The sequence below is a fragment of the Ostrinia nubilalis genome, chromosome 12 (genome assembly GCF_963855985.1).
Source record: "Ostrinia nubilalis chromosome 12, ilOstNubi1.1, whole genome shotgun sequence".
Taxonomy (NCBI): Eukaryota; Metazoa; Arthropoda; class Insecta; order Lepidoptera; family Crambidae; genus Ostrinia; species Ostrinia nubilalis.
Genome location: NC_087099.1, coordinates 6,866,557 through 6,883,641, shown reverse-complemented (window position 1 = coordinate 6,883,641; position 17,085 = coordinate 6,866,557). Strand labels below are relative to the sequence as shown.

At 38.3% G+C, this 17,085-nt stretch overlaps 2 protein-coding genes across 2 annotated transcripts; both read right to left on the bottom strand.

Annotated features, from left to right (window-relative positions):
- Nucleotides 1-17: 17 nt before the first annotated feature.
- On the bottom strand, nucleotides 18-9,893 carry LOC135076862 (retinoid-inducible serine carboxypeptidase-like). Its single transcript, XM_063971333.1, has 9 exons — nucleotides 9,368-9,893; nucleotides 8,915-9,162; nucleotides 2,879-2,978; nucleotides 2,361-2,491; nucleotides 1,924-2,034; nucleotides 1,002-1,329; nucleotides 824-901; nucleotides 479-627; nucleotides 18-147 (listed from the first exon to the last, which is right to left on the bottom strand). Exons 1-9 carry the CDS (start codon nucleotides 9,477-9,479, stop codon nucleotides 82-84), a joined length of 1,323 nt encoding a protein of 440 aa, XP_063827403.1. The 5' UTR covers nucleotides 9,480-9,893; the 3' UTR covers nucleotides 18-81.
- Nucleotides 9,894-9,964: 71 nt separating this feature from the next.
- LOC135076863 (uncharacterized) lies at nucleotides 9,965-14,805 on the bottom strand. The gene is made up of 4 exons (XM_063971334.1): nucleotides 14,532-14,805; nucleotides 11,301-11,562; nucleotides 10,564-10,797; nucleotides 9,965-10,279 (listed from the first exon to the last, which is right to left on the bottom strand). Exons 1-4 carry the CDS (start codon nucleotides 14,571-14,573, stop codon nucleotides 9,999-10,001), a joined length of 819 nt encoding a protein of 272 aa, XP_063827404.1. The 5' UTR covers nucleotides 14,574-14,805; the 3' UTR covers nucleotides 9,965-9,998.
- Between the last annotated feature and the right edge of the window lie 2,280 nt (nucleotides 14,806-17,085).

Below are 17,085 nucleotides of genomic sequence, written 5' to 3'. Positions count from 1 at the left end.
TTTGATTTATACAAAATAATGGTATAATAACACTTTTTAATTAATAAAATATAAAAATATTTCAATATGAAATCCACTCTTCTATTCGTCACTCGACATAACGTGCTCTAGGATTTGTTCCATCGCGACAGGGTTATCTTCAGGTACCTAAAAGAAAAAGAAAATCATTATCAAACATAATTGCATGTTTAAAAACGACAAGATGGCAATCAATATTTTTTTGTTTTATGTAACACCATACCTAGGTTTTGGGTTTAGTAGAAAAATAATATCAGAAGTAAGTAAGTAATCAATATTCGCAAATATTAATTCAGTACCTAGATTTTGCGTGAAAGAGTTACAAATATTTCAAATCTCTTAAAACATCCTGTATTTATTTTGAAGTTCAATCTAACACGGTAACATTGAACTGTCAGTGGTTGAGATGCAATGCAACTTATTATAATATCAACAAATTAAAATTTAAAAAAAAACTTACCCAATGCCCAGAGCCGAAGACCCACCAAAAACTAAATCTGTGCGCTTTTTTATAGAATCCAGTTCGGTGACCATTGATTTTTATTCGTTTTGCATTTTTAAACTCATCGGCACCGTACCAATTGAGCTTGTGTGCCCAATTTGATGCCCCTGAAATTGTTTAGACTTTTGTAAATATTCTGTTAAATGAATTAGAATTCCAATGCCTCAAAATACGTCTCGAGATAGCTTTTTGAAAATCGTATCTTTGATGCTGACGAATATAGGTAACATTAAGAAGTTGAAATACTTCCTCCAAAAGTTCTTTCAGAGAGACAATGACAACGAATCCTTCATTAAATATTACCTGCTAAAGGCGTGACTACATCCAAGTTGCCATTGTAAACTGCAATATTCAGCTGAGTGTTATTTAGCAGCATTTCTACTGAAATACACAAATATTATTATTATTAATATAAAAATACACAAAATATATATTTACTCAAATGTCATGCATGCATTTAAATATAACCGTATTTACTTACAAAATTTCATTGACGGCACAAAAAAACTTCGATTCAAACTTTGGAATACATCTTCAGAAATGTACGACCATTCCAAGCTTTGGTTGACTATTTTCAGGGTTGGCTTTACGTATTTGTTTATTTTCTTTTCTAGCAAATTCAGTGCGCCATTTGTGTCCACTTGGTTAATATTGTTGAAGTTAATCTCCATGCCGGACTCTTGCGTAACGGTTCTATACAAAATGGCGTCGTATTCACCTGCTGCCACGTAGTTCTTCTGTTCTACGGCGTATGCTATCCTCTTGGATATTACGACGCATTTCATGTACGTATTTTGATCGATGGCACCCTAAAAAGAACTTGTTTTAATATTATGATTACATATAGGTATACAGGGTGTCCCAAAAATTTGCACATCACACTAGGTGGACCTTATCCTAGGAAAATTATTTTTTCTTGTATTCAAATAGAATCTACTGTAATGGCTGAAGGCTCTTTAAAATTTCAGGCAAAATTTTAAAAGGATATAACATTGCTATGATAACGCACACCTTTAAAGGATTTTCGAGGCTATGCAACACTGGAACCGTTATTTTAAAGAATTCGTGCCGGCGAATCTTTTTTTTTTTTTAATAAATAAATAAATCTTTGGACAATTTCACACAGCGCCAGCTAGCCCCAAAGTAAGCAACTTAATGCTTGTGTTATGGGTGCTAGCTTAACGGGTATACTACTTATATACTTTTTTTTTAAATACATAAATATTATACATAGTCACACCTAGACCCGTCACAGAAATTAAAATTCATCATTTCAATTTCTGCCTGGCCGGGAATCGAACCCGGGACCTCTCGGCATAGTAGTCCGTTCTGAACCACTACACCAAACGGCCGACATCTGCGTCTTCAGTGTGTATTGCTCCTACGCAACCAATGGTACCTACCATATTGTATAAAAAGCTTGGATGCGCCAAAGTGCTCTCTTTTGGGTCAACCCAACCGCTGCCAATTCCTATGCCTTTGAAATTCATCTTAAGACGCTTCTTTTCAATTGCCTGAAAACAAACAACACAATTAATTACGAGGCTGTACGTTTCAATTAGTAAGATGTCATTATAAATCATCAGTGACGGGTATAGTTTCAAATTATTTAATCATTGTTGACCGCACAAATATGTTTCGATATTTTACTCTAGTGATAAGAAAAAGGTAAAATAAACAAAGTACTTTTCGTATTTGAGTTTCCTGATATTTGTACCACATCAACACATGACAGAAATAACTATTACTTTGAGTGACTAACTCGGATTGTTGGCTTAGTTATTATCAATAATGCGGTGTTAAGTTAATTTAAATAAAGACATAATTTCCAAATACGTACTGTGTGAAGATAATACGCCAATCTCGGGCAAAGTTTTCCTCCATAACTCTGACTGAAGAGATAAGTCGGCGTTTTGCGAAATTCTTTGTGCGTTCGGAAAAACGTCTTTATTGCTCTGGCGAGGTCTGTCGCTGAAATAATTAAAAGGGAATAATGTAATATACATCAATACAGTATTTTATTTTGTTTAAATGTTGTATTTATTGAACCGCCACAATCAAACACGGTGACTAATTTATCTCTTGAGAATCCCAGCCAGCGTTGACGGGTTTTTCCGCTGCCAAAAACATGATAATAATTATGATATAAGATAAATAATTATAAATAAACAACATTAATACATCGAACTGCCTAAGGCGGGAATCGAACCCACGACCTTTCGCTTGCCGGGCTGCTATTCCAAGCAAGCGAAAGGTCGTGGTCGTGGGTTCGATTCCCGCTATAGGCAGTTCGATTTTTTCAAGTTGTTTATTTATAATTTAGTTTGAGAAGCGACTCTAAAATTAAAATTGTCTTACCCATTTGTCTATCAGTCTTTACAAGTAATTTTTTGTCAGTAACATAACTAAACCCTGTGCCCACAGGATGATCTATTAACAATACATTCCTCCCTTTCACCTGAAAAAAAAAACTTTAATGGATATTGTATGTGCCAAGATCCTAAACCAGTTTTTCAACTGAGTAAGTTTACGGTTTAAATTGGGACGTACAGTTCATTGAGTTAAATGTCATTGATGAACATGAAAAATAAGGTTAAAACAATTAAAGTTGTGGTAAGCCACAGTTACTTGTACCTACGTAATAACTGTTGTTCGATTTTGCATATTTTGCAATTTGATTACCTATGCAGACGAAAGCACATCAAAGTAAACTCAGTGGCATCTTAGCAGTGCACAGTTAATAGGTGCCATTTGAAAAAAAAAGTAGGTTGTTAAAATGTTACTTATGCTGTTGCTGTACGAAGTTACGAACGAACACTCCTCTCTCCAGGGATAACCAAACCCGAGAGTATTAAAAATAAGCGCCCATTTTAGACTTTAAACATCTGCCAATTAAAACCCCGCCTAGTCTACCGCAAAACAATTAGCTATTATTGCTTGCTTGCGGTATTGTTACAAAATAATATCGGAAAAAAGTTTGTAACCCTACAAAATTAATCCCAAAATTACAAAATGAAAATACTTACTTAATGTCACCGTGTTACTTTAAGCATGGATATATCACTTCCAGTCATTTTCAATGGATTTTCATCATATCTTTATGTTAGGACTATAGCAGTAAACTAAGTACAATCCTAGGTTTTGCTAACTAAAATTTGTTTTAAATAAATAAAAGGTGTCTGAGCAAACAGAGGCTAGGCTCCCGATAACTTAGTATTCTTGTCGTTACTCACAATTTATGCTCCTAATATGGATTTGAAACAAACACTACGTATTATGTGTTCCGTTTGACGTCCGAAGTCCATTATGTGGGAGAGAGTACATCGTATTTCCTTGCGTTGTCGCTAGATATCGCTACTTTACCGTCACGTGACCACGCCGCTAGCGCCCCCAATAGCCAAATCTGGAACTAACTCAGAAACCAGAGAGCGAGCCACCAGTTTGTGTCATTGTTGCGTCGTTTTTCGAACCGAACGGTTGTCGTTAGATTTTTCAATCATAACGTTCATTTCTACCTACAAAATTTTTTTTTATTTTCATAATTTTTCTAACTTTCGAGATAAAAGTAGAAAGTTTAATATTTTTTTTACAAAATACCGTTGCGTGAAGTGAAATGAGTGAAAATCATTCGACCATGCCTACGACGGACACTTTCGGCGGACGGGAACATTTGCGGTCGGCGGACGGCGACGGCGACTCGAGTGCGGGCCGGCGCCCGCCCCGCTCCGGCGCGCCCAGCTCCAGCTCCTCGGCCGACTCCAGCTCCGAGGACGACGAGCCGCGCCCCAAGCGGCGCCGGCGCCGCGCCAGCAGCAGCTCGCGCGACTCCACGCGGGACTTGGACCGGAGGTTTGAGATACTGTCCCAGCAGCTGGTGAGTCATGTTAACAATATATTTTACGCGAATCAGGCTGCCATGCATCCCGGTGTTTCGGCCTCTGTGACGTCGACCGTGCCGCGAACGGAATCACGCGATGTGCTCGAGGCCCCCTTTTTGTGTACCCCCGCTCCGGTGGGCGACATCGCGGAGCTTGACGTTTCCGTTAAAGAGCCCTCGATTCCTAAAGCTGATCCCGATCGAGTTTCTAAGCTTGTTAGTATGCAGAGATTCAATTCTACGGAGTGGAATGCGGTGCGTTATACGGATGTGCAGAAAAAATACGTGGCGTTTCCGGGTTTTTGCGAATTAAAAATAAATGAGGAGTTGAGACGTTTGGAAGATCCTTTCGCTCCGATTAGATGGTTTCAAATGGAACGTAGTTTTGCGGCTTTATCGAATGCCCTATTGGCACAAAACGAATCGCTGAATACGGCGTTACGGAAACTTATTGAGTGGTCTTCGCAACCGAGTGCTAAATTATCTGCAATTCACGATAAGTTAAGAGAACTTTTTGGTAACGATTCTGATTATAAAGCGGTTTCACATGATATTCTGCAAATGGTATGCGGGAAACGCGCAGAAGTTTTAGAATTTCGTCGTAAGGCACTTCTTAAGTGTTTGAAAGAAAAGTTTACGCGTGAAGATATCGAAAAGATTCCCCCTTCTGCGGAATACATGTTTAACCCTCTAGATTTGGCCGGTTATTTACAAAAAATAGGCGGTACTGAAAAGTTGGTCAAGGAAAGCATGCCTAGGGCAAAGCCAGCTTCTCGTTTTAAATCTCCATTGCGCTCGAAGTCCCCCGTTGCCTCAACGTCTCGTGAGAACTCCTTTCGAAATACACAGCAGTCAAAAAATAGACAACAGGGTAAATCGGAAAAGCGTAACTATGATCAACGAGACAAAAAGAAAAAGGGGGGGCGCAAAGATCAAGGTAGCAGGTATAGAAACAAATGACTCGAGACGGTTTTCGGGCGGTTGTCTCAGGCTATATCGAGCAGCCTGGGCCAAATTAGATCCTCCAAAAACCATTCTCAATTTGATTTCGTCAGCGCGCATTCCTTTCGATCAAACGCCACCATTAGTATTCCCAACACCGGAAATAATGCAAAAATATCAAACCCCAACATCAGTGGTGATGTCATCAGAGATCCAAGAATTGATTCAGAACGGGGTTCTAGAGCCCGCTCCCTTAACTCCGTCTTTCATTTCCCCACTTTTTATCATAACAAAGAACAACGGCAAAAATCGGGTCATTTTCAATTTAAAAGCATTGAATCAGTTCATGAATCCCAAAACTTTTCATTTATTTCATCACTACCTAATGCCCAAGTTCTTACAAACCAACGATTGGATGATAAAACTGGACATCAGCCAAGCTTACTACCACTTGCCAATTGCGGAGCAGCATCGATGCTTCCTACGCATCAGTTACGAGGGTCGGTTACTCCAGATGACTTGCCTTCCCTTCGGACTAGCTGCAGCACCAAGAATGTTCGCCTCTGTCACAAATTGGGTGGCCGAACTACTGCGCAGCCAAGGTCTCCGCCTGATAATATATTTGGACGATTTCATGATTGTGCATCAGAACAGAGAAATGTTAGAAGCTCATATTCAGGTAGCGTTGACATACCTCTCCAGCCTGGGTTGGAATATCAATTGGGAAAAGTCGATTCTTGCGCCAACAAAGTCGTTAGAGTTTCTGGGGATACTTTGGGACACACAACTCAACACCAAGTGTCTACCCCTGGACAAGGTGAGGAAGATTCGCCAATGTATATTGACCCGCTTGGCAGCCGGCAGTTGGTCCCTCAAACAGGCGCAAAGCCTTTTAGGGTACCTCAATTTCGCAACCTTCACCACTCTCCGAGGAAGGTTGCATTGCCGAACGCTGCAGCGACACAGCCATGTACTTCGAAAAAGCCCGCGGCGACCCAGTCCCATCACGAACGAAGTAAAGTCAGAGTTGGAATGGTGGCTCGACAACATAAGTCAGAAGACCCCGATTCACCAACCGGTTTTTCCAACAAATTACCTAGTCACGGACGCATCAGACATTCTATGGGGCGCCACGGTAAACAACGATACACTTCAAGGCACGTGGGATCGTCGTCAACAAAGATGGCATTGCAATCTAAAGGAAATGTACGCAGTGATAGCCGCTATCTCGTCAAAGGCAGAGGTTCTTCAACACTCTACAGTAATCTTGCAGAGCGACAATCGCACCGTGGTGTCGTACATAAAGAACGAGGGCGGGACGAGATCAGCGAAGCTACTCGAAATGACCAGACAGCTGTTAGCGCTGACGGACAGCCTCAGCATAGTACTGGTCCCTCACCATCTGCCAGGCCGGTACAATACAGAAGCCGATCACCTCTCGCGCAATCGCGCCGGCTCAGAATGGTACCTACTACACCAAGCGACAGTAAAGGTCTTCAACCGCTGGGGAACCCCCGAAATAGACCTCTTCGCTTCCAGCGAAGCTCATGTCGTATCGAACTATGCTACGCTAGACTTGTCAGACTCGAACGCTTGCTTTCACGACGCGTTCAGCAGGTGCTGGAATTACCACCTAGCGTGGGTGTTCCCTCCACCATCCCTGCTGCCTCGAGTACTCCATCACCTCAACTCGGCAACAGGCAAGTTCATCATAATTGCACCCAAGTGGACGAAGCCCTTTTGGCGCCCAGATTTGAAAAACCGGGCCCTAGCACGCCCTGTGAAGATTCAGAACCTGTCGTCGACACTGATAGACACTCAGACGGGACGGCCACCAGCTCAAGTTCACAACCTACAGCTGGAAGCTTGGCTCGTTTCGGCTGGGACGCCTTAACAGGAAGTTGGACAGCGGAGGAGAAGCAGCTTCTTTCGACGTGTTGGAGATCTTCGACGCTAAAAACATATACCCCAATATGGAATAGATGGTCGCAGTGGTGTCTTCAAAATAGCTTAGATTTTAAAAACCCTTCCCCCGATAACGTAGCAAGATACTTAGCGAAACTGTTTCTAACAGATCGTTTAGCATATCGTTCCATTCTTGTGCACAAATCGGTAATAGCATCTATTTGTGAAACACTCTCTGACATTAAAATATCTTCTAACAACTTAGTTAAACACATTCTTAAAGCAATTTCTTTGGCCCGACCAATTCCTCCTAAATTGCCAATATGGGATGCAAGATTAGTCATTCAGTTTTTAAAAAATAACAATCCTAATTTACTTAGCATTTTTGATGTTTCTAGACGTACTGCCACAATTCTTTTGTTAGCTTCGGGTCGTAGAGTACATGATTTGACACTTTTACATTGTGATACAAATCACTTAATAGACAATGGAGATTCCATTACCATGCATCCCGTATTTGGTTCAAAGACAGATTCGGCATCCTATCAACAATCAAGTTGGACTTTGTATGCTTCGCCAGATAGAAATACAAATGCTTTATTTTGGATAAGGTCGTTGATAGATATCTCAAAAAATAGAAGGGGTTCATTAACAAATTTATTTATCACAACTAGAGAACCTGTTAAGCCAGCCTCCGCGGTAATCATAGGTGGCTGGGTAAAACGAACTCTTTCTGAGGCAGGAATAGAGGCTTCCCCTGGTAGCTGTAGGTCAGCGGTGTCATCACTAAATTTTTTAGAAAAATATCCTATTAATAAAATTTTAGAAAAAGCTAATTGGCGGCATGAAAACACTTTTAGAAAGTTTTATAACAGAGATGTAGAAAAAAGTGGCCAGAGTAATGATGTGACTTCAGAAAAGTCGCTTTCTCAATTCTTTACACCCTCTAAATAATAGAAAATTGAAATTGTATTAATTTTTATTTATCAATCGCAATTAACTACCTTTACTTTTATTTTACCTTTATGTTGCTGAAATGATGGTCAGTTAATTTTTGCCAGCTAATTGGTTGTTATGTTTACTTTTATTACATTTTCCTACATATACGATTACTAATATCACATTGTTGCCTTTTATTTCGCAAGCCACCAGAAGATAACAAACAGATCTCACATAATGGACTTCGGACGTCAAACGGAACACATAATATTGAAATTTTACCTTAAAATAAAATTTGTATTATGTTTCCTCAGACGTCCGAAGTCCAAATAATGCCTTCCTGGTGCTAGACCATATCCTCATTATTGTTTTATGAGCCGAACAATGACACAAACTGGTGGCTCGCTCTCTGGTTTCTGAGTTAGTTCCAGATTTGGCTATTGGGGGCGCTAGCGGCGTGGTCACGTGACGGTAAAGTAGCGATATCTAGCGACAACGCAAGGAAATACGATGTACTCTCTCCCACATAATGGACTTCGGACGTCTGAGGAAACATAATACAAATTTTATTTTAAGGTAAAATTTCAATATTAACGTTTGTACGGACGAGGGCAGATCAACCTAAACACTATGGCGCCTTATACAATTGTAATTAACGCTATTTTGCAATGAATTATGTGAAGTATGAAGTGCTTATGTGGTCAGTATTGTAAGAGTACATATTTTCTTACCCAGGTATGGTTTCGCGGTTGCATGTGCATATCAAAAGGGCCAAGTTCCATAAAGTTGGCTATTCCGCTGGCTGCCAAGCCTGGCCCTCCTTGGATCCATATTACCAGCGGCTTTCTGTCCGCACCGTAGCTCGTGCCATCAGCATAGTACAGCCAATAGAACATGAACGCTCCAGGCCTCACTTCCACATACTTTTGTACACTTTTCCAGGGAGTGTAACTTAGTGCTTCAGTATACGGATTGATTTCTAAATATTGGACGTTTTAACAAATTGCGTTAGTTACTTTATTAAATTTACCTTAATTAAATGATTAGGTTGTAGCTACTTACCTAATTAATACTCAATTCGATGTTTCCTCAAATTATTTTTTATTAATTTACGATAACGATTCATGCTATCGTGGTATTTGTCTACATGTTTGTGCGGTAGAAATGGAAATATTAATACATACCTTCATAAAGTACTTCAGCCTTAACGTATCCCAATGCCACCAAAAAAACAAGATAATAGCGCATTATTTTTAAATTAACCAACAAGAGATAAAACGTTGTCCAAGCGAACATCCACTCGCGAACTTCACATGTGCGCTTTTGAGCCTCTTCAGAACTTTTAACGACATTTCAAATTCGCCAACGAATTACTCGCGGTGATATCATCCTTACAGTAATGGATTAATGAGGTAAATGAACAAAAATACGACAACGTGCCTAATCCAGAGACTTAAATGACGACTGTCACGTGCTTCCTATTAGTAGGTACTAGATTCGTACGTAGGTGGAAACACGATAAACTTATCTGTCCACAAAGTACCTACGTCAATCCAGAGACTGGAATAACAGAATTCCTGTCAAAATGTATAGTCTTAAAATGTGCATGCACACACCTACTCGCGTAAAGGACTTTCACTGAATGACAATACCAGTCTGCACTTAAGGTTACGACTTGGTATTTTCTTCATCGCGAAGGTTACGTGCGGATTACTCGATTGTTATGGAAACAAAAGGTCAGTCCTTGCGTACGAAGAACATGAGTAATACTTACTATAATATAAAAAAATAAAACATAGGTTTATTGTGTATGTTTCATTTGAAAAACAAGTCTATGAAGGATCCAATTACAGTGCTGTCATTAGTTAATTTCCTAGGCCTTGGGCGTCGCGTTACTGTTTGAAAAGTCGGCGGCGTAGATTGTCGGCGCAAACTGTCAAGATATTCTTGTCGCCGTCTTATGGCGTCATTAGGTGTGGTGACGGTAGGTCTAGTCAGGCCTACTATATGCATAAGAGGACCTCCCACGACGTCAGGGCGATAAGTCTGTTGAACTTCCGAATTATCCGAATACTCGTGCACAGGTTTCAAATGATCTAGAAGAAAGTTGTTTTGGTTAGCACAATCAAGACTTACAACTTTCTCTGTAATGTGGGTTAAGTCTTTTTCATGAGTGTGTTTACATTTAATAAAAGTGTTATGAATTGGAGATGTGCCATTAATAAACTTTCTGATGCGGCCCATTTAGTGCTACCAGTACCAGCACTTACTACTAGGTACCTAGTTTTAAGTTATCTGTGCTACTACTATAGGTGCATGGAACAAAACCTTTTAATAAAGTAATAAAGCGATTAAAATTACTAAATGTGAATTTACAAACCTGATGGCACTTGATGATATGGCGGCTTGTAGTAATTATTGCTCAACAGACCTCCTGACGCGTATGGGGGTCTTAGAGGAGCCGGGGGTCGACCCCCGTTCTGAGGGCTATTTTGGGGTCTATTCGTAGTCGTGGGGGGCCGATACGCTGGCAACTGCTGAGGCGGCCGATTGTCGAACAACCCGAAAAACCAACGCTTATCCTCACGACTGCCACGGGTCCTTCGAGGTGTTACTGAAAAAAGATTTTTAACAATGCGGCTTAAAGGTAACAATGGTTTGTAAAAGTTTTAACGCACCTAGGCACGTACGTCGTACGTGCAGTTTATTTTCATGGTACAGTTTACAATAACGATCAGTCTTTACAAATGCTTTGATATTATATAAGTGTGTCATTTGTTGCGGCATCACGTCATAACAATACATGTAGTGCCTATCAATAGGAAGAGTTTTTGAAGACTAGTATGAGCCAACCGGGAGTTGAACATTATCTTGATCTTCTAAGAAAACACGCATCAAAAATTGATGTGATTTCCCTGACATAGCTTCGTGGAAAATTGAGGTAAGTATTTATTTTTATGGTGTATACCTAATAAATAATCCTTTAGTCGAGTGACATTCAAATTACCTACTGCCGCGAATTTCCCGCGAGTAAAATCCACCGAACCCAATGCAAGCATGGTTAAAAATTATCTACTAGTAAACAACACAAAGTAATAACTTGTAAGTTAAACTTACCAGAGCTGAGATCATTTTCATCGTAGTCCTCGATTTCTCCGCAGTCATCTGGCTGGTCCGGCTGAGGGTCTTCTTGCAGCGACGCCTGATCCTGAAGAGGAGAGTTTGGAGGGCGAGGCGCCAGGAGGTCATAATACGCGGCGAAAGTCCGTCCACTCGGTGGCCCCCAGCTTACGATCCTCCGGTGGGGAGCTATTTTGTTCGTGGGGCACAGGTCCGGGCTTACTGTGACTGAGTCTAGTGGTACTGCTAAAAAGAAGACCTGTAAGTATAAAATTACTAAAATAATAACTTAGCTTACAGAGTGATTAAAGATAATTGGGCCTTTATTCGATACCAAAAAAAAATAAGTAGAACAAAACCATACCCAATAATTTTATTGATCTACACTAATATTATAAAGAAGAAAACTTTGTTTGTTTGGTTGTAATGAATAAGCTCAAAAACTACTGGACCGTTTTTAAAAATTCTTTCACCATTCGAAAGCTACATTATCCACGAGTAAAATAGGCTAAATTTTATTTTGGAATAAAATAGGGTTCCGTAAAATATGTAGATAATGTAGTCCACGCGCGCGAACCACGGGCGGAAAGCTAGTAGCTTATAAAAGTTTATTTAATTTTATGATTGACTGATTCAAAGTCAAAGTCAATTTTTTTTTATTTGTTTAGACTAATAAATAGTTCTTACAAATCGTCATAAAATATGCTCTTAAGGAGCCTCTACATGTCTCATAATCTTTTTACCCTACCAGCGCTTCGAGACCAACATTTGGCAAGTGCTGAGAAGAAGCGCCGCAACAAACTCAGTCACCACTGTCTGCCGGTTAATATAAATAAATAGAAATAGTAGTAGTAGGTACATTCGATTCAGGAGCAGTTCACTGAATTTACCATGCATTCTTGTATGGTGTTTCATAAGAATGGGTAGGTATACAAGATTGCGTGGTATATTAAACAAGGTAGTGACGTGCTAATATCTAGACTTACATATTAAGGTACTAGTAGAAATGACTCGCATACATAAATTTGAATAACTTGGATTGACCAGTCCCCGAAAGCAGCGCCTGTTCACAGACATGACGAGTGAACCAGCCATCGCTTCACTCGACCATATTAGAGGGAATGTAACGACCCGCCTCACTACGCCACCACCCCAGAGACATTTTAGTGAGAATGACAATGCCAAGTTATCTCTTTAAAAAAAACTAATAATAAAGCTAAGTAACAGTCTAGATTGAGAAGCATGACACTATAACATTTGAGAAATTATTATTAGTTTATACAATATTACTTTTCATTTTAATTCTTTTTAGTGCGAGCATGAGAGGACCATAATCCTACTCCCAGGATGACTTATCATTAAGAAAATCTCGAGTTGTATAATAGGCTTTTTTAAGCATGTGATCTTTAACTATACCTTTAAATTTATTATACGGTAGCTCTTTATATTTATCAGGGACTTTGTTATAAAAATGGATACCTTGTCCCATAAAAGTGGCAAACACTTTATTAAGTCTAAAAGCGGGTATAGCCAATTTATTTTTATTTCTAGTGTTAATTTGGTGAATATCACTTTTCTTTTTGAATTCGTTAATATTTTGTTGAATAAATAGAATACAGTTTAAGATGTATTGTGAAGCGGCCGTGAGAATGCCAATTTCTTTAAACAATTCTCTAAGGGACGCTCTTGCTTTCATTTTATACAAGTATCTTATCGCACGTTTTTGCAAAATAAATATTGTTTCAAAATCTGCAGCTTTGCCCCATAGCATGATTCCATATGACATTAGGCTATGAAAGTAGCTAAAGTAGACTAAGCGAGCTGTTGAAACATCGGTTAATGACCGTATCCTTTTTATTGCAAAAGCCGCTGAGCTGAGCTTTCCCGCCAGAGTTTCTATATGGGGGCCCCACTGGAGTTTTGAATCCAGGGTAATTCCCAGAAATACAGTAGAGTCTACCAGATCGATTGCATTATTATTAAGTTCTATTTGGGTACTAACTGTTTTTACGTTAGGCAAAGAGAATTTTATACATTTTGTTTTCTTTGCATTGAGTTGTAAATTATTTGTAGTGAACCAACTTAAAACTCTTGTTAGTGCATTATTTACATCGTCAAAGTTATTTTTACTTCTATCAATATTAAAAATCAAAGATGTGTCATCAGCAAATAACACGATTTCGCAAGAGTCCTTAACAAAATATGGTAGATCATTAATGTATATAAGAAACAAGAATGGACCCAGAATGGACCCCTGCGGAACTCCCATTTTCACAGGTGACCCAGAAGACAAAACACCATTTATGTCAACTTTTTGAACTCTAAAGTTTAAATAGGATTGTATTAAATCCAAAGCAGAGTCCTTCACCCCATAATAGTGCAGTTTGCGAATTAGCGTTTGATGTTCTACGCAGTCAAAAGCTTTTGAGAGATCACAGAAGACCCCTAGTGCATTTTGAGAATTCTCCCAAGCCTCGAAGATATGTTTAAGTAGTGCAACCCCGGCATCGGTGGTGGAACGACCCTTGGTAAAACCATATTGTTCGCTATGAAATAGTTTATTAGAGCCAAAGTGAATCATAAGTTGCTCCTGTATGATTTTTTCAAAAATCTTGCTTAGAGCGGGCAAGATAGAAATGGGTCTATAATTGCCAGGGTCGGTTTTGCTACCAGACTTAAATAATGGCATTAGTCTACTATGTTTCATGAGGTCGGGGAAGATGCCCTTCTCTATGCAATTATTGAATATTATCGCTAACTGTGGGGAAATTATATCAATAATGTGTTTGACTATCTTGACAGAGATGCCCCAGATTAATTTATATGTATATTATTTAATTGATTTATTTAGTCCACAATTTTCGTCAATGCAAATAAGGTATAAATTTACCAATGCAATTTTGAATAAGTAGAAAACTCGCTCTTAACTGTTCCATGTTAAAAAAAATCCCAATCAAAACTAAACACAATGCCGATGATACTAACGCGGTGTCCTGCCGAGGTCTGATGGCGCGACCCGAAACTTTAAAATAGGCTAAATTTTATTTTGGAAAAAAATAGGGTTCCGTAAAATATGTAGATAATGTTGTCCACGCGCGCGAACCACGGGCGGAAAGCTAGTAGCTTATAAAAGTTTATTTATGATTGACTGATTAATTTATATGTATATTATTTAATTGATTTATTTAGTCCACAATTTTCGTTAATGCAAATAAGGTATAAACTTACCAATGCAATTTTGAATAGAAAACTCGCTCTTAGCTGTTCCATGGTAAAAAAAATCCCAATCAAAACTAAACACAATGCCGATGATACTAACGCGGTGTCCTGCCGAGGTCTGATGGCGCGACCCGAAACTTTTGTTACCACAACTCGCGTCTCCCACGCACAGGTGAAATTATGGAGGTATAACTTGGGCAACGACCTGCCTTTATAAGTATAATCTGATCTTTGGTCAAAAACCTAACGAAATCGAACCAAAGATGCATTTGAAAGAGGTCGACTTAATAAGCCGGCGACCTGCGTGTCTCAACATGGATGACAATGAATTTATGGCTGTAGACCAGACGCAATTAATTTATTTATCGTTAAGTTTTTAGGACACCTACTGGTTAATGACTAAGCCCATTAATGCTTTTGTTGCAGCAACAAAAATTTTTTTTTATCTGAAGTTATTCAGGTCAACAAAACGCATTTGATTCCTACTTACTATCTGCTAATAAAACTTCCTACCTTGTCTACTGAAGTACTGAAAACATTTCCCAGGAGTTAAATACCTAGTAGGCACTAAATTCTCGTACTGGTAGTCACACATTGTAATAGTACCTACTTATACCTGCATTATGCAGGCTGCATAATACCACATACAAACGACTACCTATTTATAAAACTCCCCGTGTATGTACCTACTGATAACGCTAACAATACCTACAAAATACATTAGGTATTAGGTAAGTACTTGTATTCATTACAAAACCTGTCACACTGCACCAAACATTCTGAAAACGTGGGAATGAATGAACCTCATTAAAAATGTAGGTACGTATACTTAGAGATAACACTAAAACGTTAGCTCCAGATTGTTTAAAAAAAAATAAGTTAGTCGGGGTTTTTAAGATTTAATACTTTAATTCCGTGAGAATCGGAACTACGTAATCGTATCAGCGTCTTTCCATTATAATATACATAGCCAGAACGCAAGGGTGTGAAACTAATCGAGTATAGTTTGGATATGACTTTTTTTACTAAGCTCCTCCAAACTATACACGACCAGTACGCATACTGCATGACTGCGTACTGCTCGCGTATACTTTGTAGTGACTTATAAATTATCTTCCTCCAAAATATACATCGTCAGTACGCATACGGACTAATCATGTAAGTATGTATTGTAATAAGTTCGCGATTACAATGTATACGCGAGTAGTTGCATGCTCGTCATTTTGACTTATTTACCTCTCTTTCTATTACATATTAATTCATAACTGAGTTGTTTTGGTGTTTGTATTCTGCCATAGAAAATATATTTGTTTTGGGGCTGGATATTTTATCAATTCTCCAATAACTCATAAATTAAGAATTATGTATGTCAAAATGATTTTGTTCTTGAGATAAAAGCTTATAAATAAAAATAAATATCCCTGGACATTTTACACTAAGCAAAGCTTGTACTATGGGTACTAGATAACGGATATAAACATACTTAAATACTTTTTTTTGTAAATACATACTTATTATACATAGAAGACACCCAGTCCAATACAAACAAATATGTTCATGCACACAAATTAATGTTTGTACTGTGCGGGAATCGAACCCGCTACCTCCGGAACAGTTATCCGTTTCGAAACACTACACCAAACGGTCGACAATTTTAGTTAATAATGCACGATAAACTTTCTTCATTCACTCTCTCTCATTTTAAATGAATTTATGATTACACTAATAAATAATTGTTATTTAATTTGAAATCTACCTAATCAATTTAATTTCAGAAACCACTTACAATAGTGTTATAAATCTAGATTTATTATATGTAGGTAGATTCAGTAAAATAATAATATTTTATGTAATAATTAATTAATTTAAAAATGGCATCACCGTACGTGATACTACATAGGTAGTTCTTATTTCTAATTTCGAGGACAAAGCAAGAGCATAATATCTAATAAAAGTAATAATTCCATATTTTACTAAATCAAATCAACTAAACACACTCTAGTCAACTGTAAGTGGTGTAGTATAGTTTGGAGCGAAGACGGAATCCATCCACGATACAAACTATACACGATCAGTACGCAAAATTCGTGTATAGTTTGTTGTGACCGATTTACAAAGGGACATTCCAAAATATACACGAGCAGTACCTACCTCTAGCATGAACAACTTTCGTCTTCAATTTTTTGGGGTAACTCTGTAAATGTTGAGTCCACTTTTATACTCCAAAAAAAATGTCTGCGTATTATGTATAATATAAATAAATATGTATCATTAAGAAATGTATTCAAAGACTATAAATTCTTAACTGTGACGTGTATATATATATACTAGAAATATGTGTTTTTGTCAAAGACCATAAATATTTGTTTTGTAAAAAAAGTGATACTAAGCACAATCTACGTTCGCAACATAAATATAATATGTGTGTTGTAAAACCCTCTAGTTACATTTATGAAAAAAGTACATAGTTACGTAACTGGAATAAAAATATTCAATCGATTGCCAAATAATATAAAACAATTAGAGGGAATCAAATTTAAACGAACGCTCAAAGACTGGTTAT

Excerpts from the sequence above, each read along its gene's own strand:
- LOC135076862 (XM_063971333.1), bottom strand. The coding sequence starts at position 9,479 with ATGTTCGCTTGGACAACGTTTTATCTCTTGTTGGTTAATTTAAAAATA. Across the intron at positions 1,330-1,923 it reads CAAGCTTTTTATACAATATG|GGTGCCATCGATCAAAATAC; the intron begins GTAGGTACCATT and ends AGTTCTTTTTAG. Across the intron at positions 148-478 it reads TCTTCGGCTCTGGGCATTGG|GTACCTGAAGATAACCCTGT; the intron begins GTAAGTTTTTTT and ends TTTTTCTTTTAG.
- LOC135076863 (XM_063971334.1), bottom strand. The coding sequence starts at position 14,573 with ATGGAACAGCTAAGAGCGAGTTTTCTATTCAAAATTGCATTG. Across the intron at positions 11,563-14,531 it reads TTCTATTCAAAATTGCATTG|GTCTTCTTTTTAGCAGTACC; the intron begins GTAAGTTTATAC and ends TTATACTTACAG. Across the intron at positions 10,798-11,300 it reads TGAAAATGATCTCAGCTCTG|TAACACCTCGAAGGACCCGT; the intron begins GTAAGTTTAACT and ends ATCTTTTTTCAG.